This window comes from Pteronotus mesoamericanus, unplaced genomic scaffold (assembly GCF_021234165.1).
Source record: "Pteronotus mesoamericanus isolate MK-2021 breed Mesoamerican mustached bat unplaced genomic scaffold, CSHL_Meso_final contig_25, whole genome shotgun sequence".
In the NCBI taxonomy this organism is placed as follows: Eukaryota; Metazoa; Chordata; class Mammalia; order Chiroptera; family Mormoopidae; genus Pteronotus; species Pteronotus mesoamericanus.
Window position 1 is genome coordinate 7947083 of NW_026555105.1, and position 19672 is coordinate 7966754.

The following is a 19672-nucleotide window of genomic DNA, read 5'->3' on the forward strand; positions in this document are numbered from 1 at the left end:
TCTCATCTGCTAAACTAACCCTGAGGTCATTAAGATGAGATGTCACAATAAAACTCTCCCTTTTGCCTGAATAAATATTTTTCCAAACTCTGATATATTGATTATAGAGAGGGAGGGAGGGGGAGAGGGAGACATAAATTTACTGTTCCTCTTATACATTCATTGGTTGATTCTTGTATGTGCCCTGATGGGGGATCAAATCTGCAACTGCAACCTTTGCGTATTATTGGACGACACTCTAACCCACTGCGCAACCTGGCCAGGGCCTGCCTGAACAATTTTTTATTCATTCAATCCTCCACCATACCCACTGTTTGTCTCCATTTTACAGATGATGAACAGAGAGAGGCTGAGTAACTGACCAAGGTCACAGAGCTACAAAGTGGCAAAGGCAGGGTTCTAATACAGACATTAGACCACAGAACTCATGCTTTTGGCTGGTGCTGGTGCATCCTCAGCATCATCCAAGGGCTTCTAGGCAGGATTCACCTGAGTTACTATTCGGAAAGCAACCCCCAAACTTGGCCTTTCCTCTCCTCAATCTCTTCATCATTATAAATTCGCCGGCTAGCTTCCAGCTGGTTAACTCCACAATTGGGGTTAGCCATGTCCTAACTTTTCAGGGTACTCACTTTGAACATGGGCCGAACGTGGTCCAAGTGAGTGGCACTCGTAAATGGGGCTTTGGCGTGGCTCACAGCCTCCATCAGAGCTTTGGCTGTTTTAGCCATTTGCTCCATCTCCAAGTTGTACAGCAGCCGCCGCTGCTTTTCACTGGCTACACCTACAGAGAAATAAGAGATAAACAGCAGCTAATGCTCACTGGGCGCTTGCTAAGTGCCAGGCATTGCTTCAAAAGACTTACAATAATTAGCTCACAAATCCTCCCAACTACCTCTTGAGTCTATAGAAATACTACCATTTTACTGATGGGAAGATGAGGCACAGAGAGGCTAAGTAGCTTACCCTGGGTCACTCCGCTAATCAGCAGCAGAGCTGGGACCTGAGTGGTTCTAAAGCCTGTGCTCAAAACCACTACACTCTGCTGCCTCTCAAACAAAGAAATGGACGACACAATCACGTCAGCACAATTTCCACTGGTATTATTAAAGCATTGTTTTAAGAAACATTTTTGGGGAGCAATTCAGATTATTTGAATTCTCTCTTGTAATAAATCACAAACCTCACAAGATGGTGATATGAGAACCAATATAACACTAATAATGAATTTATTCACATTTCTTTTTAAAAAAAATCCTCACCTGATGTTATGTTCATTAATTTTAGAGAGAGAGGAAAAAGGGGGGGATGGAGAGAGAAACAACAATCAGTTGCTTCCTGTACACACCTGAGCAGAGATTGAACCTGCAACCTAGGGATGTACTCTGACTGGGAATTGAACCCACAACCTTTTGGTACATGGGACAACATTTCAATGAACTGAGCCACCCGGCCTTAATCACATTTCTTATTCAGATCTCTAGATATGCAAATAAAATTCATCATCAGAGAGCTTAATCGTGCATTCTTTTTAAAGGTCTTATTTATTTACTTTATGAGAGAGAGAGGAAAGGGAGGGAGAAAGAAAGGGAGAGAAACAGCAATGTGAGAGAGATACATGGATAGACTGCCTCTCACACGCCTCTAATCAGGGACCTGGCCCACAACCCAGGCATGTGTCCTGACCAGGAATCGAACCACCGACCCTTCGGTTCACAGGCTGGCACTCAATCCACTGAGCCACACCAGCCAAGGTTTGTGCATTCTGATACACTTGAAAATTGCAGTGAATAGAAATAATCTGCCATTAGACCTTACTTTGCTTAGTAGATTTGGTTGCGATCGTGTGCTCTTTTGTTTCTTTCATTGCAATTTTCTTGCCTTCAATCTCTTCATAGATGCTTGAGAGATATTCTTCCGGTAGATCTTTACTATCATTGATGCCTCGATTCATTTTAATATACTGTTCTTTTGTCATTTTATTTTTTACCTATAATTTAAAAAAATTTCAAAAACCATTAGGAAAACATCTAGTGGCCCAAATAAAGCTACTACTTATTTAGCTACCACAATATATAAGGCATTAACACATTTTACCTGAGGGCTGTGCAAGTCTGTAGTTAGCATAATAATCGAATATGCTAGGACGTACGCAGTGTCGGCACTAGCAAACAGAGTTTGCCTAGAAGAAAAGATTCCAGATGTCAGAACAAGCATGGTGGGAGGCTGGGATGGTCCTGTGTGGACGGGGACATGCATCACCAAAAGCAGGCCAATAGCTCCACTGATGCCCAACGAGTCAAGAGTTTTCATACTTTCATCATCACTGAATGATAATTAACAGCCCAGGATGTAGAGAAAGCTCATTCAGAATGTATGTCAGCTTTAAACTTCTTTGACTAAAGCAGTTTCAAGTCAGTTTGGTAAGATCTCCAAGCAGCCTCCAGGGTCAGGGTCTAGGGTGAAGCAAGCGAGGTGCCCTCACTCCTGGATGTCGACCCTGCAGTGCCAGACCCTGAGCGCGAAGCCCCTTCGTGCGCATTCTCAGTGCCTCGCGAGCCTCATCTTGATTGTCTACTTCATGTGAGGCACTGGGTGGAAAGCTGACTAAAACTGCTGTCCAGTTATTAGCTAGTCACACCTTACATTAGCCACTGTGATATTTAACAGTAGAAATGCAAAGGAAATATTTATGTGTCCTAAACAAAATGCTGGTGAAGTCTGACTGCTTTCGTCTTAGGAAAGAAAAAAAAAAAAGACAAAAACTGGTGGATGCACAGCTTTATAAGATATGAGGCTAAAGCTAGAAGAACTGGTCTGTTCAAACTGCCCCCAATAGGAGAGGGAGAAATTCTGAAGAACACAAAAGGCCTGCATTCTAATGTGAAATTTAATTGGATCACATACTCGTATCAGTGACTGAGGGAAACAGACCAAGGTCTCCAGGCCCACACAGGAGACTCAGGCATACATGGGCTTGGATCCAGACCACCACAACAGAGTCAGTTATCGCAATAAAGCAAGTCACACACATTTTGTGGTTTCCAAGTACATATAAAAGTTATGTTTACACCATAGTAGTCTATTAGGTGCACAATAGCATTGTGTCAAAAGAAATGTATATAGCTTAATTGGAAATACTTCATTGCTAAAAATACTAACCATCACCTAAGCCTTCAGCAAGTTGTCATCCTTTTGCTGGTGTAGGGTCCTGCCTAGATGCTAATGGCTGCTGGCTGACCGCAGTGGCGGTGCTGACAGCTGGCGTGGCTGTGGCAACTCCTTGGCTAACTGTCCGGCACAAGAGGCCTAGCTTTCCTCCTGTCTCAGCTTTCAAAACGCCTTCCTCACTAAGTGAGAGAGATGTGACTCTCCTTTTCACTTGAAAACTGAGAGGCCACTATAGGGTAATTAAGTGGCCTAATATCAATACTGTCGTGTCTCAGGGAACAGGGAAGCCCGAGGAGAAGAACAGAGACAATGGAATGGCCAGCTGGCAGAGCAGTCAGAACACAAGCATTTATTAAGTTCGGCCTCTTATTTGGATGCAGCCTGTGGCTCCCCCAAACAATGACGACAGCAACATCGAAGGTCAGTGATCACAGATCACGGTATCAAATACACTACTAATGAAAAAGTTTGAAAATATTGTAGATTACCAAAATGTGGCAGGGAGACACAAGTGAGCAAATGCTTTTGGAAAAATGGTGCGGCCAGACTTGCTCATGTAGGGCTGCCACAAATCTTTAGTTTGTGAAAAACACAGTACCTGTGAAGTGCAATAAACAAGGTATGCCTGCATATTTAAAGTAAATAACATCTAACTATGTCTTCACAGCAAATTCTAGCATCCATTTGGTTAAAATGACCGGATGCTGCCTTTGCTGACTATGCCATCTCTTTGCCGTACATCTGTAGGACTGGAACCAATTAATGTGAAAACCAAGTTGACTGCAGAAACAGAACTGTTACCAAAATGTTCCGATTGAATAATTCCAGATCATGTTCTCAGTATACTCAGACATTGTTAACTTCACTTTCCGTAGAAAGAGGAGTGTGCACTTTGAGTTAGGCAAACCCACACACAAGGCTGGCTGGCTCTGCCACTCACTAGCTGATTAACTTTGGACAGGATGTTCAATGTCCCAGTGTCTGTTTCCTCATCTACAAAACAGGGATACTACTCCCAGGCTTACCGTTAATTAAATTTAATGCATGTAAGACTCATGGCCTGGCTGACACACAGGAAGTGTTTAATAAAGGTCAGCTGTCTTTTCAATTTCACTCCCTACAGAAACATGAACAAAGGCCCTGTGGAATCAGGTACTTAAATGGGTTTTATTTGTTACATAGCCGTTTTTGTAACCTGCCCATCAGTATGTAATTAAGAAAAACTAAAATTCTTGAGAGCAATCCCACTTACTAAATCAGGGAGTTGTTTCTGGTTAGGGCAGAGGTGCCCAAGTGCCTCCTCTCAACCCATAAAACCACACTCTTATCATCATTAATAGTGTGAGCTCTAGTAGGGATGTTGGGCAAGTTACTTAGCCTCTCAGGTCCTCGATCTGACTGTCTGCAGGATGGAGACACAAACAGTTGCTCTGACGCCTTACACAAGATAATCCCTCAGCACAGTGTCTGGCATGGTGAACAGAAGCTTTAGTTGCTTGTAAAGATTTAGCAAGATTACACTCAACTCCCACCTCACTAAGGTTAGCGTTCTGATATAGGGAAAGAGATGTGTGGAAGGGACTGAAACACAACACTCACCCCTGGTTGCACTCTATATATCTTGCAGCAAACTTCTCCATTAAGCGATCAATCTTCTGGGCCTCCCCAGGTAGGCGGAAGCCTTCTAGAAATGTCCGAAGGGCAGAGACAAACTCCTTCTCACAGAAGTCAAGTTGGTCCACATAGGCATACATCACCTCCTTGTTGAACTTTGTGCTGTCTCCCAGAAAATCACCTACTTGGGTCTGAAACATACACATTCACTTACGTCTAGAAATTGTCAAGCATGAATGCCAGGGCGAAAGCACTGCAGTCAAAGTGGGTGGAGGCAGAATGCCCAGCTCTGGACCCCCAGACAGACTGAACTGCTAAAAGAGCCGGGTGGCTCCCCGAGCCTGTCCACCCACCCGACCATTCCAGGTCAGTCTGTCCTGTCACAAACAATGGGAAAGAAGGAGGCACAAGAGACTTCAAACTCGAAGAACGATGGGACACACTCGGGAGGGATGTTTGTGGCAGCCAGGCAGCTGGAAGAGTTTCTCGAGTTAAGGCATACTTCTAGCTCTGATACTGTCCCACCAAGATATACAATGACTTGTCAGCAGGCTAGCTTATTTCCTTCAAAGAGCTTTTTGCATCACTGGCCAAAGGGATGAGTAGGCCTCCTGTAAGCAGAGGTGTGCGCTCAGGGTCAGATAATCCCTAGGGTAAAAGCTGGTAAGATTTCAGAATCACTTGAGAGAACCCACATGCAAGTGCTCAACTCCCAGTCTTACAGAATCTAGACGCTCCTCCTGGTGCAGGAACTGGGCAATCTCTTCAACTGATGTTCCCAGCATGCCCTGCTCCTGGAGAAACTGGATCCCTCTCTTCGGTTTCTTGTTGAACCTGTTTCAAGAAGAGATGGGACATGGATGGCTCATTTCAAAATCTAAAGGGCAGAAATAACTAGCATTTGAGGCAAGTTACAATAACATCATGAATAAGCCATGCTATAGCAGCTAAGAAAGTCCTGCGTGTACAGTCGGCTTTTTCGAATTCCACCTTCAACTTCTGACGTAGCTATACAGCCAAATCTCCTGGTGGTCACCCAGCATCTATTCTCCCCTTCTCCAACACTGCTGACTTCCTAGATGTTTAGCTGGGCACACAACTCCCTAGGATAAAACCATTTCCCTGCCTGCTTCCCTTAAATAAAGTACAGCCATGGGGTAAAGTTCTAGCCACTGAGGAGATGCGCAGAAGTGGTATGCGCACTTCTAGGAAGGCTTCTTAAAGCTGACCTGGCTGGGAGACATACTCTTTTTGCCCTTTCTCCCTTCTTCCCCAGAATATACGTGTGATGGCTGGTACTCCAGCAGTCATCTTAAATCATGAAGCAACAATGAAGATGAAGATGGTGTTAAAGCCTGGTGAAGCAGAAAGCTAAAAGTAGCCTGGATCTCTGATGTCCACAAGAGCTACTACAACAGTTCTAGACTGCTTTTTTTTATTTCCTGTCAAAGGCAGACAAACTTTAAACTAAAGCATAAGTTCAACTTTGTTATTTACCAGACTGTGCACTGGAGAAAATGACATCATAAATAAGTACAAACTGTGGCAAGGGCTGTGAAGGAAGAACATGAACAGGAGGTAGGAACAGAGAATAACTTAGGAACTGTTCGGATAATGTGGTTAAGCCTCTTTGGGGAAGACAAGTTTTGCCAAGTCCTTTAAAGAGCCAAAAGTATTCCAATCAGGGGCACAATAGCAAAAACACCTGGAAGTGTTCAAAGGCCTGAAAGACATCATGTGACTCAGGGGTGTTGGCGGGAGATGAGGCCAGCGAGAGGGGCCAGAGGCTGCATCGGGCTGTGATGAGAAACTGGGAAGCCTGGAATGATTTTAGGCAGGGGAATGACACGACTTGATTTAAGTTTTCAAAAGATTACTTTTGAGAGATGCAGGGATAGTGAGAGAAGAAATGAAGAGATCAACACTTCAATTATTCAAAAGTTGGACAGGATATGAGACTGTGCGCACATGTATTTTTGTGTGAAAAAGGCTAGAAAGAAACACATTAAGATTTACCAGTGGCTATAACAATAATGGTGTGGTTATATGGGAGAATATCCTTATTCTTCAAAGATGTAGGGCTGAATTATTACAATGGCTGCAATTTACTTCCAAATGATTCAGGGAAAAAAACACACACATAGATAACACTAATGTGGCAAATGTCAATTCTTCTGTATGTTGAAATTTTTCATAATATATAGTTGGGAAAAATGTTACCAATAGTGATTTTTTTCTAGGTAGTCAATTTTCTAAGCAATTTATACGTTTCTGTATTTTCTAACATGGTTTAATTTTTTTCATTATAGAAAACAATAGAAAGACCAGGCACCAACCACACAAAGCCACTGAATTTCTCTTCACTCTGCTGGCTCAATCGGGCTCGACTGCAAGTGCCAGCACTGGCCTTTTGTAAAAGGCATTTCCCCCTGAGGAGCCAGCCCCAGGCTCCCAGAGATGTGGCTTCCTCAGAGGCCCCAAGAGATTCAGCTGGAGTAGCAGCCACACTCACAGCTCAATGCCGTGCTCAATGATCTCTTTTTGTTGCTTGATGACCTCAAACTGCTCCGGATCATCCTGGACAGTCGTCTGGGTCCCTGAGGACACCGTGGACTCCATGGACGTCACGCTGCACCGTCTCGCCATGTCAAGGCCTTTCCCATCCCCCATATCCTGATCTGTGGGCCTCTCCTGACCTGCAATGACAGGAAAGAAAAGAAAACCATCAGTGGATGGGACACAGGCACGGCTGAGCTCAGGCCTGGCTCTGTAATTCCCTTTTCCAGACCTGGAACAATAAAGTTGGTTCTGTAAAGATCATTAAGCATGAAACTTTGATATCACTCTGATACTTTATTTAAAAACTTACCTTTTTTGCGGTACTTGAAAAGCTAATTCTGAAATTCACATGAAACTATGGAAATGCAAAAACAATCCAAAAACTTGTATTGCTGCAAGAACAGACAAATCAACAGGACAGAATAGAAAACTGAGGTACAGACATACGCAGAGGGGAATATGGTTGGTCATAAAGGGGGAGCTTCAAATCAGTGAGGGAGGGAGACTACTAAAAAATGTTGGAACTGGTTCTCCACTTGGAAAAATGAAGTTAGAGTACAAATCATACTAATCTCTCCCCCAAATTCCAGATGTAAAAGCAGGACCTTTAAAATACTACAGGTATTTAGCAAACTAAAGTGTTTTTGCTCATTCTAAGACAACTGTACCAAGACGACTTTCCCCAACAGCCACAAGTAGCCTCCTGTGAAGGGAGGCGGTAGGGCAGCAACGCTTTCTCACCAAGGTTGGTCTGGTGGTTGGGGTTCACATACAGGTCTTTGCTCCACTCCACCATGCACTTGAGAATGGAAACAAGGCACTCCAGACCTTTCTTCCTCAGACTGAGCTCCTAAAAGACAGGAGTGGCAAGGCACAGAGACTTAGCAGGTAAACTAAGAGCAGACATGCACAGGGCTCTGAGGGAATCCTACGAGGACATGAGATCATCACTGACAGGCAGTGCTATTAAGTAGGAAACCCAAGGGAAAGGTAACAGATGACATAAGTATTAAGGGCTCAATGCAGAAACCCTGGAAATCTCTAAAGGTGCTCATTAGAAACATCCTAGCAGCAAAAATACGGGATGCGTGCTTTCGTAAAATGAAGCGTTGTCTGAATTTCTGAAAGGAAGTTCTCATTCATTGCTTGCATAATTTGGAAAAACACTTTCCTTTTTTTTTTTTTTTTTTTTTTTTTTTTTTTTAAACCAACAGGTTCTTAACCAGGGACCTCCAAAAAAGACAAATGAATCTTGTATTATGCAGCTAATGAGTGATCCTGGATACATTCTTATCCCCTAAACGTATTCCATTTTAAGGCTCACTCTATAATAAAAACACTGATTTTTCAAAAACAGTATTTCTTAAATGAAAAATTAAATGTGACTTGTGTATAATCTATTTAGGCTCAAAACAGCATTGAAGGTGGCACAGATCTCTCTGTAAATCTAATGACAGTAGGAACCTTCTTCTAGGACAAACGCCCATGCCCCAACACTCTGCACGTAATTCCGGGCAGCCCACAGGCCTCCCGAGCAGTTCAGAGGGCCTCTAGTCTTCGTAGGCACGCCGGCACAAGGCAATCTCTTCTGCCATCGCTGGAGTCCAAGATCCTGTTGTCACAAGATCCCGGGAAAGGTGACTGAGAGGGAACTTGCTCCCTATAGTTCTCAGTTCAAGTGCCACCTCCTCAGGGAGACTACCCTGATGACATCATTAAAAATAACAATATCCCCACCTCCAGCTCTCCTTCTTTATCTTCCCTGCTTCATTTTCTTCTGCAGTTTACATCTTCCTTGCCTGCTTCTAAGTGTCATGACGGCAGCAATTATGTGCAAGTACGTATGTCTGTTTCTTTGTATCCCTAGCACCGATAACTGTTTATTGAAGTGAACTTTAAATATAAAAAAAGTGTTCTAGAGCTTTTACCTGAAGAGGTGTCATTCCCAGCTCATGTCCACTTCTTCCCTGAGCGATTTTGGATAAATCATTTACGAGGCGCTCAAAAATGTTAGCAGCATTTAAATCACAGTCGTAGTTGACATAAATATCTACAACACATTGGGCATCTTGGAAAATAACAGACAGGTATTAGAAATTCTGATTGAACACAAACAGCAGTTATGTTTTCTTATTAAACAGGATTCCTTTTTCAAAATTTTTTCCCAGAATAACCAACTCAGATGGACATACCTTACACAGGAAATGCATGTTGAAACTACTAGAGGTGGGAGGCCCTGGCACTAACTAAAATCTCAAGCAGTTCATTTCACCTACCTCTAAGATCACTTTCCTCACCAAAAAAGGAATAATGGCCCTGGTTGGTGTGGCTCAGCTGCTTCGAGCATCATCCCGTAAGCGAAAGGCTGCAGGTTAAATTCCTGGTCAGGGCACATACCCTGGTCCAGGTGGGGATAGAAGGCCACCAATAGATGCTTCAATCTCACACTGATGTTTCTCTCTCCCTCCCTCACCTCTCTCTAAAAGCAATTAAAAAACGTCCTCAGATAAGGATTAAAAAAAAAAAAAAAAAACGCAACGATTGCCTGATCTACCTCTTAATGTTGGTTTAACTCTTATGGAATTACGTTTGATGACACAGGCAGGATGCTGGCTTCACAGTCCCGTGATTGCACAAAATAAGATGAATTCAATTTACCTTTGCACCCAAGCAAGGGGTGGACCAATAACTTAGACCCTGTGACTTAGAAAAACGGTTTGCCAGGATCTGGGGGTTTCCCAGGATCTGGGGGTTTCCCAGCAGGCGGACTTTTCAGCATTAAGACGTCTTGGGCAACCCAGGCTGCGTGGCACCCTCTGAAGGAGGGGAGGTGAGGCGGGACTAGTCATTAGGTTAGCATTAGCCTATAAGGTCATGATTTTCCCATCACTTCATTAAAATTTTAAAAGGGGGAGTTAAAGGTCTTCCTCTGGACTTTGGAAAATGAATGCATCAAGAGGTTCTGGGCAAGTCAAAGGAATGAGTACCCTCGGTAAAAATACCTGCGCAGATCCTTGTCAGAGTCTGAATGACCATCCACCTGTGTTCAAAAGAACTTGTTGATGTTTCTAAAATGTTCAGGAAAATCTCTTTGAAAAATACCTGTAAGACACAAAAACAAAGAAGGACACTGATTAACAGTTTCAATTAGGGCCCCAAATTTAAAACCCCAAAGCCTTTCGAGGACAGGTAGATCCTTCGGTGGAGAGAGAACAGAGTACGCATGTTGCTGAGTCCCACTGGGACCCTGGCTGTGTGGGGGCAGCTGGAGGGCAGGGCCACAGGCACCATGGAACATGGGCCCATTAGAGGGAGCAGCTGTTCCTGAGTTACCGCCAAGAGCTGCCACATGGAAAGGCAGGATTTTTTGAGAGAAACCAGAAATCTGGATTTTCACATACAAGCTGATTTCTCAACTTGGCAACTAATTGAAGGCATTTCAAATAATTTACAGGTTAAACAGGTTTGCGAGGTCTGAGCCTAGCACACAGACCACGTAATTTAAATCTGTGGTCAAAGTGAAAAGCATTCTTTTCTCCTCATTCATTCAAAAAGTTCTTTGGGGGTGGCGGTCAGCACACTGTGTAATTGTAATTCCTGGTGACTGCGCCACCGGCAGTTAATGGATCTGGTGTAAAATTAAAAAACCAATTTGGAGTTCCTACCTCTATCTGCATTTTCAAGTGCATTTTAAAGTTTGAAAGAAGAGTAAGAAAAATGGCCAGAGAGAGCTCAAAGACGTCAGGCACTGAAGAGACGCCGTTTTTGGACAACGCCACACAGAGATATTGCTTGATCGCGTTGATGAACATCTCGTGGGTCCTGAAGACGGGGCCAGCGTTCTGCAACACGGAGAGGAGCAGCTGCAGGGAAACCACCTTGGAGCGCAGCTCGTGGGATCTAGCGAAGAAAACGGAAAGCAATGACGAGGCTAGAAGATAAAATTTAAAAATCAGGTTTCTTGAAAAGGTCTCATTCCTCTACCGCTGAGAATTTTCTGAGAAGCCAATGCGTTAGGAACTAGCAACAGCATCCAATGTCAAGAGAACAAGGGCAGATGGCACGAGGTGGGTCCTCTTGGACCTGCAGATCCTGTGAGAACACGAGCTGCCAGCTTCTATTCTTTTTATCCCTCCCTGCCATAAAGTGGAGAGTGCAGCAGGAGCAAGTATCAACTGACTCTGGAGAGTTGGTTCTGCAACTGGCCCGATAGAACAAGTACTTTACACCGTTCATGGGAGACCAAGACATCCGGCCCTCCCCACTTTCATAGACAGTGAAGAGGGTACCCAAGGGCTGGTAAGAAATGGGAAACTTCCATAAATCGTTTCCTTAACGGTTATCTTCTCAACAGAAGAGTGGAGGGTTCTTATTAATGACTAATAATAGTGACTATAAAACTCTTATAAAGGGTAAGGCCCTGTGCTTGGAACATCACTACATATTATTTTATTAAATGGGTCCTGTAAGGTGATTCTCTGTATTCCTGTTTTTCAGATGATGTCGGTAACTCCTACAGTCTGGAGCTGGTCTCAAGTGGAAGAGCCAGGACTGAATGCAGTTTTCAGGGGCTCCAAAGCCTCTGCATGGACAATCCACAGCACTCCATCCTTGTGACAGTTCCTTCACTACTACAAAGAAAGGTCTGGCCTCTCTGGTTTGAATCTGGGGCTTAAATCTGTATCCGTGAAGGAAAGGTCTCCCACCAGGTCAGGAAACTGAGGTCTGCTCACATCCTGCCCCTGCCACACTTAGTGTATTAAATCCATTAGTCAGTAAAAAGAGAGTGCATGCACGTTCAATGAAACTATTTTTAGCACATAAACCAGGAAAGCAAAACTGGGCAAACTCTTGGTCGGTGGGGACACAAAGACAATTCATGATGAGTCTGGACGCTGTAAAGCCATTCTGAATAAATTTCTGCAGTCACACCAATCAGGGGCCAAGACACTGGGTTTCCGGGAACCTCTCAGGTCCTGGCTCATCTGGGTCGTAGACAGCCAAGAACTGCTGCCTGCTTACCTCGGATCTGGGGGCCCTTCACCAAGCGGTTTCATGGACAGCTTGCAAAGGGAGCGAAACACGAGGAAGGCATCCTTCTGCAGGATGTGAGAGAACCTAGCAACCACTTGATGTCCTTGTGTGTCTGATTCCTGAGAAAGGAATGAGAAAAATCAAAGGGTCAAAACAAAAGGATAACTATTTTCAAAAATAAGAAATGGAATTGTTTCATGGAAATGTAAAGTTATTTTATTTATTCATTGGGGAAGTGAGGGACGTGGCAGGGGCAGAAATGACAAAACAGGAGCTGTGGGGAATCATCAAAGCAATTCTAAAGCCTGTTCCTTGTCCTTTAAGAAGTGGGTATGGATGGTTTAAAGTGATAAATGCACAAACATTAAATCATAAAAAAACTAAAACAAATATAAGTAATTATTTATATAAGCTTGGGTAAAAAGGCTTTTCTAAGAATACTATTCCAAGATAAATGAGAAATATGGTAGGTGTTTTAAAATAACTTTTAAATAAAAATAAAAAACATTCGCAACCTATAGCAAGGATTAATATCCTCAACATACAATAAGTTCTTATAATCCATTAAGGAAATATGGAAACCTTTATCTCAAATGAAAACAAGCAAAAAACATGAAGAAGCAATTCACCAAGAAATGCAAATGACAAACCTAAACGACCTTACTACTTATCATTAAGGCAGGATCTCTCCCCTCTCAGATTAGCAAAGATCTGAGTGAACGCTATTGCCCAGTTTTAATGAGGATATGGGAAAATGAGAACTGAGAGCCTACAGGTGGGCAGAGATTCCAATATTACCTTCCCGATAGGCTAATTTGATGTTAAGGATCAAAAGGCTTAGCCAGAGCTTCCAACTCTTGATCCAGCAATACCACTTGTAGGGATTTATCCTAAAGAAAGAATTAAGGATGTGCACAAGATTTATCTATAAGGATGTTCATTACAGAACGTTGTTCCCTGTGATAAAACTGAAACAACCTAAAGGGAATTAGCTAAACAGATTATGGCAATCCATGACTGAATTTTACATGGCTATTAAAAAATCTGATCTATACATACTGATGTGGAAAGATGTCCATGAGATAGTGTTGACTGAACGAAACAAGTTAGCCTCGTATGTGAGACATGAGTTCCAAGTATGTATTTAAATAAATCCATCCCCATGTGCATTCTTAACAGGGGTACTATAACCCCAAGGGGGTGTTATAGAGTGAATGTTTGTGCCCCCACAAAATTCGTATTCTAAAACCTAATCTCCAATGTGATGGAGATTAGGAGGTGAGAATTTTGGGAGGTGATAGGTCAGGAGGAGACCTCTTGAGTGGGAAAGCGGCCCCAGAGAGCTCCCTCGCCCCTCGGCCATGCGAGGACACAGAGAAAATGACTGCCTATGAGCCAGGAAGCAGACCCTCAGCAGACCCCCAAGCTGCTGGAGTTTCATTTTGGACCTCCCAGCCTCCAGAGCTGTGAGAAATGAGTTTCTGTTGTTCATAAGCCACCCAGTCTGTGGTATTCTGTCGTAATGGGCTAAGGGCAAAAATCTGGTTCTTGGGGTGTGGAAAAAAATCTTTTTTTTTACATAAAGACTTTTTTTTTAATGTATAGAACACAGACACACATACAGTATACAAACCTTTAAAATGTCATAAAAGGTGGGTGGTGATTAAGAAAAAGAAGCATGTAAAAAGTCTTGTTAAAGGGACAGTAATAAAAAAAGTTGGGAAACACTGGTGAAAACATACAGAGAGTGAGTTCATAACATTTTCAAGAGAACAATAAAACTATTTTTAAAAAATTGTGGAAGACATATCTATGGGCTCAGAAAAAAATGTTCATAATATATATTAAGATTCAAAAGTAAGTTACAAAACAGTATATATATTGTTATTTCATTTAAGTGAAAAAATATATGAGGGGGAGGAAAGTTTAGAAGGATATAAATAAAATGTTAACAAGGGTTATCTCTGAGTTATGGGATTATGGATGACTTTTATATTTCCCTGATTTTTCCTTCTCTGTATTTTCTTATTTTTCTATAAAGGATGCATATTACTTTAAGATAGAAGTAAAAGAATAGGAAATGTAAGTGTTAAAAATCTGAATAAACACGGTTTGAAAATGCTGCTGTATACAATCAACATTAATTAGCACATTCTAAAACGGAACCTACTAACACAAAGAATATCATGCCAGCACTGTGACCAATAACTGAATAGGACTCGCTGGTTTTCACTCACTTCTTCTGACAGAGAATTCTGCCTCTTCTAAACAGGTTAAAATAGAAATCAGTCTGCATAAGACAATCACCAACCTACCAGGTTATCCGCTGACGACAAGGACTGCCTGTCATCTGCTATCCCATTGGTCTGTGAATTTTCGTCCACTGCTGGTGGGATAGCACATTCCTGGCCTTCCAGTTCGCCAAGGGCCCTCTCAGGGTCTGCCAGGCTGTGCTTTTGTGCTGCTTCTTCAAACACAAGTGCAAAAGGCATCACCATATTAGTGCTTGTCTGGAAAGACAGCCTGACGCCAGGAGGAAGTGATTAACACAACCTTCCAGGTACTGCTTTTTCCCCTTGCCCTGCACCACTACGCCATGACTGACAAGATACTCCAACAGGCTTGGCCAAAGTGGTGTGTAGGGTCTCCATGTGCCCAGCAGCCACAGCACCACTGCAGGGGCCTGGTTCACATGGTAGGCCACGGTTCCAGGATTGTGCGAGGCAGGAGCCCTGCCCACCCTGCCCCCTTTTGAAGAATATTAGAAGCTGTTAACATGAAAAGGGCAGATTTTAAAAAAAAAAAAAAAAGAGTTATTAATACTAGGGAATAAGGGCCACATAAATAAAAGGATTTGATAGTTATGAAAGAAAACCTCAGTCACAGGAAAAAATGTAGATCTGAGCTTCCTGGCAGCCATGTGAAAAACGGAAAGGCAAAGAATTGAATAGATTTCATCATTTAATGAAAGAAAGCATATCTGATGATTAGCAGAACAGCTGAACATCTGAATGAGGAATTTACCATGTGGATCTTTAAATACAGCAGGAACATCAAACAACTTAATAAGCACGACCTTCAATAATGATTTTACAAAGTATATATTCATTCAACAAATGGTTTATCAAGTTCCTATTATTTGTCAAGCTCTGTGCTAGGGACTGGGGGATATGCAGTGAACACCACAGACAGGTGTTCATTATGTGAGGACTTGTATTGGCCCCAGAAAAAAAAATCTAAGGATGTGAAATAAAAATTATTCCATTTTAAAGACATTTCTAAAAGGAGCTAAATAATGAAATCTATGTATATACCTTGGTGGTACCCTAAATTAACAAAATCATAGGGCTTACAGCAGTATGTTCAATTTCTTTGACTATGACCTTCAGTAAGAAATACATTTTAAAAGTCATGACCTAGCCCCGGCTGTGTGGCTCAGTGGATGGAGTGCCAGACTGTGAACTGACAGGTCGCTGGTTCGATTCCCAGTCAGGGCACAAGCCTGGATTGCATGCCAGATACTCAGCTGGGGGCATGCCAGAGAGGCAACCTATCGCTGTATCTCTCACACATTGGTATTTCTCTCCCTCTCTTTCTCCCTCCCCCCTCATCTCTAAAACAAACAAACACTTAAAAAAAAAAGTCATGATCTAGTACACATGTGCACATAAATAATTGAAATGCATGTTTCATAAAACAATCCTTAACAAGCCACATGGGATGCATTCAGTTGGTATCCTATTTTCATTTTATTTTCTTTCATTTATAAAATGTTGATTACAACCAACTAAACTGATTTCTTACCCCACTAATGGTCTATTGGCACTGGAACTGAGTGTTCAACATATAGCCATTGACCTGAGATTTTTGGCAAAAACAAAGAAAAAAATCATTCAATATTTATTCTGAGCTATACAAGTCTAATTCCATGGAAACCACACCATAAAACTGAGGACGTATGAATGAAATCTAACAGAAAAGAACAAGCTTCCATGTGCCTCTGATGCCTGCTGACATAGGGACTGCTTGCTCGACACACCAACGGCCCGCCATGCGAGTTCAGCAGCGATGGACCCGGCCTCGGGCTCAGCCCGCTCCGGGGAGGACTGGATGGACGTGGGAGAGGCCCTCCGTGTCTCCATGTGGAGCTCCCAACCCTAACATCGCCAGACTGTGCGGCTGTTTGTTTTGTTTTTTTTTAAGATTTTATTTATTAATTTTCAGAGAGAGGGGAAAGGAGGGAGAGAGTGGGAGAGAAACATCAATGTGAGAAAGAAACATCAATCAGCGGCCTCCTGCTCACTCCCCAACCGGGAACTGAACCTGCAGCCTGGGCGTGTGCCCTGCCGGGAAATCCAACACGTGACCTTTCACTTTGTGGAACGACGTCCAACCTACTGAGCCACACTGGTCAGGGCAGACTGTGCTTCTTGAACCCAGCTCAAATGAGAATAAAATCAACGCCTAAAAACAAGTAGTTTTTGAATTCCATATGAAAGATGAGCAGCCACGGGTAGACTCAGCTTCCCCGGGCTCACTGGCAGTGGGCCCTCTAGCACTACAATGCCTGGCTAAGGACTTTTTTGGAGGAATGAGGCGGAAGGAAAGGCTGGGTTCTTGGTTCTTACCTTTAACAGCAGAGGTGACCACATCTTCTAAGATCTCCTTCACCACCTCCTGGGCTCCATCATCAGCCCCTACACACATAAACACAAACACATGTGGGCATTTCCAGAGAAAACAGGAGGGGGGAGAAGAGTCTGTCCATGTTCTCTAGGGCCACATTTCAGAAAGCAAAGGGCACACACAAGTACCCGCCGAGGCCAGACAGGACTGTGCCAACAGAAGACAATCCCACGAAACCCGGCACCTCCCAGGCAACGTCCGCTGTGATTTCGAGTTTCCCTCTGTGGAACACTAACACCCCTCTGACCAACACTCTCCTCCCTGAGTCACAGCTGCTCTAAGTCTCTGATCCCCACCCCCCAGCTGGAGGCAGGGGCTGGGTTTTGCCCAGCTGCGTTCAGGCAGGCTGAAAGAGATGTCGCCCTCTCTCGCTCTCGCGCCTTCACCGCAGGAACAAGGAGCCGCAGTGAGTGACTGTCTTCTGCTGCCTCGCTTCCCCACTCTGCAAACCTAGAACTTGGCATGAGGTTTCTATGTGATAGTGGGGGATTCACTACATTTTAAATGGAATTTTTCTCCAAAATGTTAACTGTTTATGTGGTAGCGGTTGGCCCATCTGTTTTTGTGGAAAACTAGTTCTGGGAGAGCAACTACACAGCCCTCAACTGCACTTTCAGAAGCACACACAAAAATCACAGTGGCCAAAGAGGCCGTCGTGGTAAATAAGCAGAACCAAAGTAACCCTTTCAATCCTTCCTTCAAGAGGATTTTCAAATGAGCTGCTACCTATGCATTCCATGCTTGACCCACAGGGTCCTGGAGAACAGCACGAAAGGTTTCCCTTCCACGGAGCGCTCACCCCACCACCACTACTCATTCATTCAACATGGAAGGCAGGCTCACTTTCTCCCACTGTACTGTTCCCATCACCTTCGCATCAGATCCCCGTCTGCTATTTTTCTTTACACTTACTAGTTGTTTAAGCAGAAACTTATTTCAAAGATAATAGCAAATACTTACATAGCCCTGAGCCCCACACATTTCTCTCACTGAATCCTCACAAACCTGTAAGACAGGTACTACTAGTTGCAGTCTCATTTTACAGATGAGGAAACTGAGGCTCAGGGCTACTAAGTAGTGGAGTCATAATCTGAACCTAGGCCGTCTGATCAGAACCTTCATATTGGCTGAGGGAGGATAAACTTTCTCTGTTTTACAGTACTTAAAAGTGGGTTATTTAAAAAGTGAACTAACAAATCGGTAAGTACATACATAACTGTGTACCTACAATAGCTACATATTAGCTATATAAATGCTACTGTCTAATGCTGGGAGTTAAAAAGTCAGAATTTTAAAAATGAACCTAAAAGAAAATGGGAAGTGATTGCTAATGGCTGTAATAACATATTCCAAAGTTAACTGTGGTGAACATTGCACAACTCTGTGAACATACTAAAAAGATTTTGATTGTACGTTTTAAATGGGCGAATTTATGATAAATGCTTTTCTCAAACAAGTTGTCTTTTTAAAAAGCTGACGAGACTAGCGGGGCAATCAGGAGAGGTATGAATGGACAAAGGGGGCGAGGTTCCCCAGGGAAGGCTGTCAGCTGTGCCCCAAAATTCACGTAAGCAAGCATGTCTTACGCTAAAAAAAAAAAATCTCATTTTCTGAGTTTACAAAGAGCCATTTGATCCACTTCTTGGACAGGCTAATGAGACTGACAAATTGACTTTTGATTTATCAACTTGGGATGAAAAATTGCAAAAGGGAAAGAGATGCTCAGGTCTGTCGGTGAACTGTGTTCACTGAGAGGCAAATGACCCCAGGAAGGCCATGGGGCGGGCCCCAGATTAAACAGACAGCGTACACGGGGGGCCCACTAGTGAGCGCGGTGCCTGGCACAGCGACCGGCTAGCGAGGGGGCTCTGTGACAGTGCTGCCCGCAGGAAGCAAGCAAGCAGAGGAGAGCTGGACGTGTGGCCCCTGACCCTGAGGCACCAGAGCCTGGGCCTCTCAGCCCGGACACCAGCGCAGGGCACTGCCGCCGCCACCTGCCTCTCAGGCTTGTCCCTCCTCCTTGCTCCCGAGGCTTCTCAATCCCCTTCTGAAGGATGCGTTCTTCAGAGCCACACCGTGAGAACTGAAGCCACTGGCTCTGCAAGGCTGACGGCACACCTCCGTTTTGACCTAGTTGCAAGTGTGCGGTGTGATCTCGCAGGCAATCTGATTCCCATGTTCTTGTGAGAAGCCCCAGGGGTGTACCAGGTACTGGCAACAAAATCCACAGCAACACACTGCAAATCATTCTCACAGTTTTCACTTACTGTGCTTCTGCACAACTGTATTCTAGAAATCAAGCCCCTCCCTGCTGTTTATTCAAAACATTGTATTTACTGTCTGCTATGTGTGTTGGGCACCATGCCAGGTATTGGAAATACAGCTGTAAACAGGGCAGCCTAGGTCTCAGACCGAGCACAAGTAAACACTAACTCTTAACACCAAGTAGAGAAAGTGACAGTAGAGAGGGGACAAATGTGACAGAGCTTCAGAGAGGGTGATCTGTTTGAACTGACAGATCTGAAGATAAAGGGGTCAGGGAAGGGACAGGAAGTACAAAGGCATTAAAAGCAAATGACACTTTCAAGAATCAGAAATACCAATTGCA

General features: G+C 43.6%; 1 protein-coding gene across 1 annotated transcript in view; it reads right to left on the bottom strand.

Annotated features, from left to right (window-relative positions):
* The window catches only part of ARFGEF2 (ADP ribosylation factor guanine nucleotide exchange factor 2), an 83579-nt gene that overhangs the window by 38950 nt on the left and 24957 nt on the right, over positions 1-19672 (bottom strand). The window contains exons 7-19 of the mRNA XM_054573627.1: positions 17007-17075; positions 14694-14845; positions 12367-12497; positions 11010-11244; positions 10347-10446; positions 9273-9412; positions 8086-8194; positions 7298-7481; positions 5508-5619; positions 4771-4976; positions 2098-2182; positions 1819-1990; positions 633-784 (exon numbers count right to left, since the gene is read on the bottom strand). Of these exons, the coding sequence (XP_054429602.1) occupies positions 633-784; positions 1819-1990; positions 2098-2182; positions 4771-4976; positions 5508-5619; positions 7298-7481; positions 8086-8194; positions 9273-9412; positions 10347-10446; positions 11010-11244; positions 12367-12497; positions 14694-14845; positions 17007-17075 (1847 nt within the window). The remainder of the gene's footprint in view (positions 1-632; positions 785-1818; positions 1991-2097; positions 2183-4770; positions 4977-5507; positions 5620-7297; positions 7482-8085; positions 8195-9272; positions 9413-10346; positions 10447-11009; positions 11245-12366; positions 12498-14693; positions 14846-17006; positions 17076-19672) is intronic.